The following is a 9,761-nucleotide window of genomic DNA, read 5'->3' as shown; positions in this document are numbered from 1 at the left end:
CGGGGTCGGGGCTTGGGTCGGTCCGGGCGCCTTTCCGCCCGGCCGCTTGGGAAAGCGGATGCCGAGGGCGACGCAGGCTCCCAGCCTCGGAGGGGGCCGGGGCGGGAGCCGGAGGGACCCAGGCTCGGCCCGGGATGCTGCCCTTGAAGTTTCCGGGAGGAGGCGGCGAGGGGGCAGCAGCCCCGACATCCGAGGAAACTGAGGCCCAGAGAGCGGCTGGAACCGCTGGTGGTCACGCGGCCTGTCCGGGCAGGGACGCGACCCCGGGGCACCCTGCCACCCCGGGAAGGGGACGGTCACCTGCAGAGAAGGCGTCCAAACCCTGGCTGCTCCGGGGACCTTTCCTCCGATTAGCGATTAAACGCATAGGATGGATTCACAGGGTTGCAAAGGAAAGCGGTTATACTGACAGTTGCCAGGATTCTGTCTGGGAACCGGGGGTCAATTCGCAGCCCGGGAGCTTCATTATTCATGCCTGGAAAGCCGAGGTTTAGTGACGGATCTGCCTACTGCTGTGACTTTGAAGGAGTGAGAAGTGGACACGTTCCTTTACACAGGGTTGGCTGCAGCCTCTATGTCGGGGTTAGGAAACCACTGTCATTTCTGTTGGTGAAAAGCCTCGGTCTCGCTAATACTGGTGTGGTTTTGGCTACACTCAGATTTTAAAGAAAGGCCAATTTTCAGTAAGACGTTGGTGACAATAGAGAGGGCATTTTTCTTTCCCGTGCAAGCTCACCGGTCTGCTGAACCCTCACCAGCGGCCCCTTGCTAAGAATGTCTGGTCCAGAGGCTGGAATCCCCTCACCTTGGAGGTGAAGGGCATTTACTGTGCTTTGAGGTTACCAAAAGCCCTACATTTTCAGGTGGGGGAGCTGAGGCTCAGAGAGGAACAGCTTGCACAAGAGTCCGGGGCTGGGCCGTTGGCCTGGACTCCTTGCCCAGCCTCTGAAACCCCGGAACTCCCAACCCAGGGCTTGGAGCCTCGCTGATGTCTATGGGTTTGTTGACTTGACACATGCCTGTCAGGCTGAGCCAAGGCCGAGACACACACTGGGGAACCCAGGGAAGCCCTAGCATCAGGGGGAGGCAGGCGCCACAGGAGGACATGTGGATAGAGTTAGAACAGGGTGACAGGATCTAGAGGGCCTGTGGAGCTAGTGTAGACCCAGGCATTTGAGCTGAAAACTGCCCCATGAGAGTGCTGCTCCAGGCAGAGGGGACAGCAAGTACAAAGGCTCTGAGACAGGAGGGACACTGACATTCCTGAGGAAAGGGAAGGTGGCTCTGACGTGGAGTGTGGGGTTGGGAGCAGGGGAATGACACTGTCTGGTTCACATTCTGAAAGATCACTGGTTGTTTTTTTTTTGGCTCCACCTTGCGGTTTGCGGGATCTTAGCTCCCCGACCAGGGATCGAACCCGGGCCCCCTGCAGTGGAAGCGTGGAGTCCTAACCACTGGACCACCAGGGAATTCCCCTGAAAGATTGCTCTTTATCAATTGTTTGTTAAATGGAATGTAGATAGACTGAGGGTGAGAGGGCGGGTGCACCACGTGGGGGGCCTGACGGGCAAACACCTGGAGGCTGGACCGTCTGGGCCGTTTGTGGCCTCTGGTGCTGCCACAACTCACTGCCCCCACCCTGTGGTTCTTTCTGCAGCTCCTGGCCTGCTCCGCGGGATCCTTGCTCTTCGGTGAGTGCCTGCCTGCCTGCCTGCCTGCCTGCGTGTCTGCATCTCTGATCCTGACACCCCGCAGTGAGGCCCTGGCAGGGAGGGGCTCAGAGGGGGCTGTCAGGGGGCCTCAGATCTGGGCGGGCCCTCCATCAGCACCAGGCCAGGGGCCGCCTGGCATCCAGCCCCACGTCTGCCTGCCCTAGTACCCTCAGAGCCCAGTCGCTACCTGGCGCACGAAAGGCATTCAGCACGTTTGCTCTGATGGCAGCCCCGTGTAGGCCTCCTTGGGGCGGGAAGGCAGGTGGCTGCCAGGCCCTCGGATTTGGGCTGAGTTTGTTTTGATACGGCCTTTTTCCTACAGATAAAATACACACTGCAAAGCAAAGGGAAGACGGGGAAAATGAAGGAAGTATCAAATGAAAACCAGGCACTCTCTAGACCAGGGATCAGCAGATTTTTTTTTTTCCTTAAAGGGCCAAATGGTAAACGTTTTTGGCTCTGCCTCTGTAAAAACAGTCCCAGACACCAAGGAAGTGAATAGGTGTGGTTATGTGTCAAGAAAACTTTATTTACGAAAGCCGGCAGTGGGCTGGGTTAGACCCCCTGGTCAGTTTCCCCATCCTGGCCCCGGGGTAACCCTGTCACAGCATGTTGGGGCGCCCTGGGCTGCTAGTCATGGGCAGTCTGTCTCCCCGCAGCTCCGGCGTGGGCGCAGCTCTGCAAGTGCGTGGGGTCCATCCGAGCTTGGCTGCTGACAGCCCGAGCAGGTGAGGTCGGCCTTCCCGGGAGCCCACACACCCTGAAGTCTCCACATCCCCCCACCCCAGCACAGCAGCAGCCCGTGGCAACTCTGGGGCACTCCCACCACCCAGCGGGGTATGTGAGGGGGTCCCTGCCCTCAGAGTTCTGCCCAGCCCGCTCCTGTGCGCCCAGGCCAATGGCTGCACAACTCCAGACCAGGAGGGCCCTCGCTAAAGAGTGTGTCAGCCGAGCCTGTTTTCCAGACGGGGAAACAGTCCCCGAGAGGACAGGGTCCTGCTGGGCCTCAGTGAGGCGGTAGAGGCCTGTCCACACCATCTCTCACTCCGGTGTCGAGCAGGCATGTCCTGCCCCAGGCCGGGGCGCAGGGACGTTGCAGACCTGGCCTCACGGCTACTCCCAGTGCTGCTCTGGGGACCCGCCGTGACCACGGCTTTGTCCTGCCCTCGGAGAGGCTGCTCTGGGCTGGGCCTGGCCAGGATACCTGCCTGGCTGACGCCTCCCCTTGCTTTGTGTCCCGTGCCCAGCACCCACCCCGCCGTGTCCCAGGCCGGAGCCGTGGTCCCCAAATCCGCCGCCCTTCCCAGCAGCCGGGGCGAGTATGTGGTGGCCAAGCTGGATGACCTCATCAACTGGGCCCGCCGGGTGAGCCCCTCCTCGTCTGCGTCCATGGGGCCCCCTCTGGCTGCTCAGCCACACTCCCATGGCTATGGAGTGGGCCGGACTCCCCCAGGGCCCCTCCGTGTGGGGACCTGTGGCTTTGATTCTGTCTCAGGACCCCTGCCCTGCCCCCAGCAGTTCCTGGCCTGACTTCCCTCGGTGCTCCCTGCCCCCCGCATCGGCCCCCAGAGAAGATGAGCCACCTCCCTCCTGTTCTTCTCCTTCCATCTTCTGTTCATTCCCCTCTTTTCTCTCTTAACGTAAAACCCATGCTTTTAACTGGAAATACACGATGGAAACAGTAGCTCCTTCCCAGCAAATATCCTAATCCCCCACCCCACCCCCACGTCTGCCGTGGGACAGTCTGCTCGCTCACGTGCTTGTCCGTGTCTCCCCCCGGACATGTGTCCTCTGTCCCAGGACAGTGGTTCCTTTCAGTGCTCTCGGGGCGCCCAGCTGGGTAACAATCCCCCATTGACGGGCGGGCTGGTGCTGTCCTGGTGTCTGTGTGTGACCAGCGAGTCCACAGTGAGTGTCCCTCCAGGCCCACAGCTCCAGGGTGGCGATGGTCGCTGTGGCCGTGTGCTGTGGAGTCATGACCCTGCCATGTTGGGCAGCCCTTGCCTGCTGTGTGACCCGAGCCCTGTTACCTGAATTGGGTCATCCACAGGACAGCAGGGACCTTGGCCAGATCCCAGACTGGACACAGACAAGCAGAGAAAGCTCTGGTGGAGAACAGCTTGTGGGTGGGGGCAGGGGCGATATCAGGCACCAAAGGATGGAGAGAAGTCAGAGGGCATCCAGGAGGGCTTCCGGGAGGAATTGGCACTTTGAGTCCAGGCGGTGTTGGGAACAAGACCCTCCAGGTTGCTGAGCCCCAGGGTCTAGACCTGTGCCGTGTGTGGCCACTGGGCACTCAGAGCAGCAAGTGCCCATGTTGGAGGCCGGGATTTAGGATGTGCTGAGTTATGTGGACTATATTATTAAAGCTAATTGCACTTGGTTTTATTTTTGTCTGTTTTTCTTTTTGGTAATGTGGCTGTTGGGAAGTGTAGACCCATGGGCCTAACTCAGTTGGCCCTCCTGTCACACAGTCCTGGGCTGGGGCATCAGGCTCAGGCCGATGACCAGTGTCCAGGGCGGCCTTCGGGGTCTGGAGGTCACATGGTTGCTGTGGGCAGGGCCCAGAAAAGGCTAGAAACAGATTTTTCTATGTGAAATCGTCCAATTTCTTTAAACACAGTGGGCCACTCGTCCACTCACGGGCCGACTTCCCCGCCCTGCAGAGCTCCCTGTGGCCCATGACCTTTGGCCTGGCCTGCTGCGCCGTGGAGATGATGCATATGGCAGCGCCCCGCTACGACATGGACCTTCGAGCTGCACGCAGACCCCTGTCTCTTCCAGGTCTATGACCAGATGCCAGAGCCTCGCTACGTCGTGTCTATGGGGAGGTGAGTGCCCGGCGGGGCGGGGGCTCCAGCAACAGACACGCCGGTGACACGCTGGCTTGTCTCTTCGTCTCATTTCTGTGCTGCTTTCTGATCGGGGTTGTCCAGAACGTCCCCTTCTGTCCTGTTATAGTCGCTCCCCAACCCCAACAGCCTGTCCAGTTTCGTTCTGTTTCTCTGTGTTATGACCACAGGAAGGACGTCCTGCTGGGCGGGGGTGCGTTGCAGCCTCCTCACCGTCTAGCCAGCACCTCATTTCTCCGTATCATTAAAAGCCATTTAGTCACCTGACTTTTTTGGTTGAGGTAGAATTCACATACTACAAAGTTCACCCTTTCAAAACGTACAATTTTGTGGATTTTAATGCATTCTTAGTGTTGTGTAATCATCACCTCTATCTAATTCCAGAGCATTCCATCTCCCCAATAGAAGCCCTGTCCCCAACAGCAGTCACTTCCCACCCCCTCTCCCAGCCCCTGACAACCAGGAACCCACTCCCTGTCTGTGGACTGGCCTGTTCTGGACGTTTCCCATCAATGGAATCACATGCTGTGTCCTTTCACATCTGGCTTCTCTCACTGAGGGTCGTCTGTTTATATTCCCACCGTTTGTTTCTGTCCTACCCAGTCCCACAGAAGGTCTCAGGTGGCCGCTGTCTTTCCTGTGACTTGTGTCCCAGTCTTGCCCTTTTCCTGACCGCCTGGCACCTGCTTGAGGTTGGAAGGGGGTGCGGGTTGGGGTCTGCAAGGAGGGACGGAGGCCCGGGTCGCTGGAGAGACTCTCACGGCTGGCGCTCCCCTCCCCACCAGCTGCGCCAACGGAGGTGGCTACTACCACTATTCCTACTCTGTAGTGCGGGGCTGCGACCGTATTGTGCCCGTGGACATCTACGTCCCAGGTGAGCCCCCAGGTGGTGCCCACGCGGCCCTCACCCGATTCACAGAATCCCCACAGCCCCACTGAGACAGCTTGCCCCCTTTTAAGAATAAGCAGATTTGGGTCCAAGAATAAGAGTGACACCGCAGCCTTTCCCCCTCGCTGTCTCTGGAGGGTCTCCCAGTCTGAAGAGTCTGCCCCCATTCCTTTCCAAGGGTCCTCACCGGACACTGGCGTGGCCTGGGGGTTGGCAGGCAGCCCACATTGTCCTCCCGGGTCCCGAGCCGGTTCACGTGGCGGGAGGGCCACGGACAGGGCAGCTCGGCCTGGGAGGGGTAGCCCAGGCCTCCCTCATCCTGGCTGGGAGGTCGGCCCTGGGGTCAGCAGCTGCCCACCCTGCCCCCCTCTGGCTCCTTTCCCGTGATGGGCCAAGCCCCCCAGCTCTCTTGGTGCAGAGCCCTGTCTTGCCCCTCCCCACCCTGGGAAGTGGCCTGGTTGCCCCCACCTGGAGCAGAGCGGAGGGGAGGGGGAAGGGCAGGAAGACTGAGGTGCCACCCGCCCCCCAGGCTGCCCGCCCACAGCCGAGGCCCTGCTCTATGGCATCCTGCAGCTGCAGAAGAAGATCAAGCGCGAGAAGAGGCTCCAGATCTGGTACCGCAGGTAGTGCCGCTGCCTGGCCGCCCTGCAGCGTCTGCGCTGTTCCCCCAGAGGCGGTCAATAAAGCCCATAAATCCGCCTGGCGGCCCTGCTCCACGTGGTGTGTGGGCCGGGGTGGGGGCCTGGGAGGGGGGCGGGGTCAGGCCTGTCTCTTGTGCCTGGAGATGCTGAGGCCCCTGGAGTGGACAGCCGGGCCCAGCGTGGCCCAGTGGGAGGCCCCACCCATGAAGGAGGGGAGTGGACGCGTCTAAGAGCGGGTCGGGGTGAAGCAGACGACACCGTGGCGACCAGCTGGGCACCAGGGTCCAGGGCAGACGGATCCAGGGTGTCCCTGTGCTGGGGCTGGAGGGGCGTCGACTCAGAGCGAGGCATCGTGGTGCAGCCTGACTGGGTGGGACCAGAGGGTCTGGGCCTTGGGGCTGCCACCTGCTATGAGGTCCTGACCTAGTTCCACCTTCTCTGGGGACCCCAGCTGCCCACCAGAGGGCCACGGGTGACTAATTGGCAATGTCTTCAGTGGGCACGGCGGGGGGCTCAGAGGCAGGATCAGAAACTTTGGAGTGGTAGGGCCACTGCCTCGGTGGTGGTCAATTTAACAGGTTTCTTTCCTTTCACTTTTTCTTGGAGGGGCAGGAAGAGTAAAGCAAGCACACGTTTGTGTCCTCGTGCTGACTGGCTAAACCCAGTGTTAGTGTTTATTTCATTCTCAGGACCATGGTAGGAAGATAGTGGCCGTCCCCTTGCAGAGAAGGTTAGGGAAGCTTGTTGATGTCATGTGGCTGGTGTGGGTCTGGACCAGGGCTGAGGGGCCAGAGCCTGCACTCCCGGCCACGAAGGCGCTCAGTAGGGGTCTGGGGGTTAGGGGTTCCTGAAGCCCAGAGCCCCCAGGGTGGCATGGGCAGCTGAGCCGGTGGGCCCAGTGGGCTCAGTGCTTGGTGACCAGGGGCGTGATCATCTGCGGGAAGGCATAATAGCGGCAGTCGGCCGGTGGGACCAGCTCCATGACCTGTGTGTGGATGTTCTCCGGCCGGAAGCCTGCTTCCAGCAGGGCTGGCACCTGTGTCTCCTGGCCAGAGGGAGGTGCCGAGTCACCTCCAGGGCCCTGGGGCCTCAGGAGGCACCCTGCCAGCCACCCCTACAAGTGCCAAGGCCCTTGGGGGCAGGGCGGGGCTGCTAAGAAAATGTTGAAGCCCAGGTCTGGGTGGGAATCTCCAGGTGTCCACACACAGCTTCCTGGCTGTCATGGGGTATCAACAGGCTGCTCACCCACACGTCCTCGCAGGCAGAGGGAACCGAGTGGGCAAAGGCCCAAGACAAGGGGTGGCTAGACCCATAAAGATGCACCCTGAGTGGACAAGGGCAGAGTGAGGGGATGCCCCTGGGGACCTTGGGCTGAATCCCTGTATCCTGAGGGCACTTGGGAGCCATCTAAGGTCCTTGAGCTAGGGAGAAACCTCTCCTGACTTACAAGTAGAGGCTCAGAGGCCACCCAAGAGATGAGCCCCCAGGGCCAGAGGCAAGGGACCCTCCCCAGGTCTCAGCTGACCCCATCTGCCTCCCCACCCAAAGTTGCTGTCAGGGGTGGGGCGTGGGGCGGGGCAGGGAGTGCCCAGGCTGCAGCACCTTGAACATGGTGGTGATGTCCGAGTACTTGGACTTCATCAGCTTCCCCCAGGAGGTGAGGTTGCAGTAGGTAAGGACGCCCCCCGGCTTCAGCAGGCGGAAGGCATGGTCCTGGCCGGGGTTGGGGGGACCGTGGTCAGGTGGGGATGGGCAGAGGCGTTCCCAGCAGGCCTCCCGCCAGGTCAGAGGAACGCCGGAAGGAGAGGTGCCTCCTGTGGGGACGGCAGGCGCACCCACTGGGCTGACCCCCACCTTAGGGCTGGCAGACCCCATCCCACCGCAAGCGATCCTACCCGAATGAAGTTGAACTGGTGCGTGTGCCAGGTCTCCTCAGACAGCGGGTACGTGTCGTACAGGATCCCTGCTCGGGAGGACAGAAGCCACGTGGTCAGGACACTGGCTGCAAGTTGAGGCGGCCGGGAACCCAGAGTTCGCTATGCTGCAGCTGCCCCTACGAATTGTGTCCCATCCGGTCGTTCTTGAGATGTCCACGCACCTGAGTGCCAGGCTCCTGTATGTGTGTCTGTGCCTGCCCCCCGGGCTGTGCCACCCCAGTGACACATCAAGGCATGTGTGCCTCAGAAGCAGGCAAAGGAGGGGCTGGCAAACCAGGCAGAGGCCCCCCGCCCAGTGCCCAGAGCCCCTCACCATCGAAGTGACTGTCTGGCAGGGTGGGCGCCACCTCCTCCCACAGGCCTTTCAAGGGAACCACCTTGGTGCAGGGGAGAAAGGAAGAGAAGGCTGAGGGTCAAAGGGGGCCCAGGACTTCTCCACCTGTTGCAAGGGAGGGGGCAGAGGAACTCCCAAGAGAGAAGACCACCTCCCCCAAGTCTGCGACCACCCCAGGTCCCCAGCCCACTCCGCGGGCAGGGCCTTCCCCCTAAGGAGCATGAGGAGCGGGACCTCGGGCAGAGGCAGGCACCTTGTGTGGTTGCCGCGGGGCCCAGTCCTGGAGCCGCTGGAAGACGCCCTCATTGCACTCGATGACCCAGTGCTCGTCGATGGGGGCCTCCTGCACCTTCGTAGCTGCGATGGCCATGCCAAAGCCCACCTCCAACACCCGGCCCCCTGGGCAGACAGAGGGGGCCACACCTTACACACTGGGTGGGGCTGAGGAGGCTGCCTGGAGGAGGGGGCGCGGGGGCAGGGCCTTGGCAGAGAGAAACGACTGCTACTAGGAGCGACAGGTTGGCAGAGCAAAGGTGGGGGGTGGGACAGAACACAGCAGCCCTGAGAGGGAACAGCGTGGGCCCGGGGCCAGTAGCCAGAGAGGGTGGCCTGCCGGGGAGGCCACGGACAGCGTCTTCTGGGCTGGCCCACGGGGTCAAGGGAGGACCAGGATTCAAGGCCCAGGCCTGGAACAGTGAGGGGCAGGGGTCGAGCCCCTTTGGGTCAAAGAGGAGCGGAGAAACGCCCTAACCATGCAGGGACACTGGCTGTGTCCATTTGCCAGATGGGAACACAGGCCCAGAGCTGGTGCACCCGGCCTCTGGGGGCCGTGGGGAGCCCTCGGCACCCCGCGGGCTCTGACACCAGGTGCAGGGCCACCCCCGACAGCTGTCTCCAGGCCTCAGCGTTACCAGAGCTATTCTTAGCCAGGGCAGGGCCTCCCGCGACTCCTGGGCAGGAGCATTACCCACGTGGGCCTGGGCAGCACCTCGGCAGACCGCCACTCCCCTGTCCTCGACCTCGGGTGGGGTCCGGCGGCTGAGTTCCGCGGCTGAGAACCCATCCCCCGGCCCACCCCGACCCCTTCCCGGGGTCGGGGCCTCGGTGCCTCCCGGAGAGAGGGTTCCCGGTACTCAGGGCGCCCGCAGCGCCCCAGGACTACCCCGCTGCCCTCGCGAGCGGCCCCGTTTTCCGGGCGAGGAAAGAGAGGAGCGCAGAGGTTCCGCCACGTCGCTGGAGAGCGGGCGGGCGCCGGGCCCCAGCGGGCCCGGCCTCGGTCAACCCCGCGCGCCCGGCGGGGGCTACCTCTGGAGGCGGCGGCGGCCGCCAGCGCGTGCATGTAGGGGGTCTCCCAGCGCTCCATCACCGGCTTGCCCAGGATCTGCAGGTGCGTGTC

At 62.0% G+C, this 9,761-nt stretch overlaps 2 protein-coding genes across 2 annotated transcripts in view; one reads left to right on the top strand and one right to left on the bottom strand.

Annotated features, from left to right (window-relative positions):
- The first annotated feature begins 610 nt into the window (after nt 1–610).
- NDUFS7 (NADH:ubiquinone oxidoreductase core subunit S7) lies at nt 611–6,152 on the top strand. The gene is given in 8 exon segments (XM_024740033.1): nt 611–998; nt 1,658–1,691; nt 2,372–2,440; nt 2,960–3,077; nt 4,379–4,479; nt 4,481–4,543; nt 5,350–5,438; nt 5,983–6,152. Coding segments are annotated over 8 exon segments (582 nt in total). The 5' UTR covers nt 611–988; the 3' UTR covers nt 6,081–6,152.
- A 584-nt stretch (nt 6,153–6,736) lies between these two features.
- Nucleotides 6,737–9,761, bottom strand: part of GAMT (guanidinoacetate N-methyltransferase) — a 4,078-nt gene continuing 1,053 nt past the window's right edge. The window contains exons 3-8 of the mRNA XM_024739999.1: nt 9,671–9,755; nt 8,619–8,764; nt 8,345–8,408; nt 7,990–8,057; nt 7,697–7,807; nt 6,737–7,139 (exon numbers count right to left, since the gene is read on the bottom strand). Of these exons, the coding sequence (XP_024595767.1) occupies nt 6,999–7,139; nt 7,697–7,807; nt 7,990–8,057; nt 8,345–8,408; nt 8,619–8,764; nt 9,671–9,755 (615 nt within the window). The 3' untranslated portion in view covers nt 6,737–6,998. The remainder of the gene's footprint in view (nt 7,140–7,696; nt 7,808–7,989; nt 8,058–8,344; nt 8,409–8,618; nt 8,765–9,670; nt 9,756–9,761) is intronic.

Source organism: Neophocaena asiaeorientalis, unplaced genomic scaffold (assembly GCF_003031525.2).
Source record: "Neophocaena asiaeorientalis asiaeorientalis breed wild unplaced genomic scaffold, Neophocaena_asiaeorientalis_V1.1 scaffold469, whole genome shotgun sequence".
Classification (NCBI taxonomy): Eukaryota; Metazoa; Chordata; class Mammalia; order Artiodactyla; family Phocoenidae; genus Neophocaena; species Neophocaena asiaeorientalis.
This window is presented reverse-complemented; position numbering and strand designations above follow the sequence as displayed.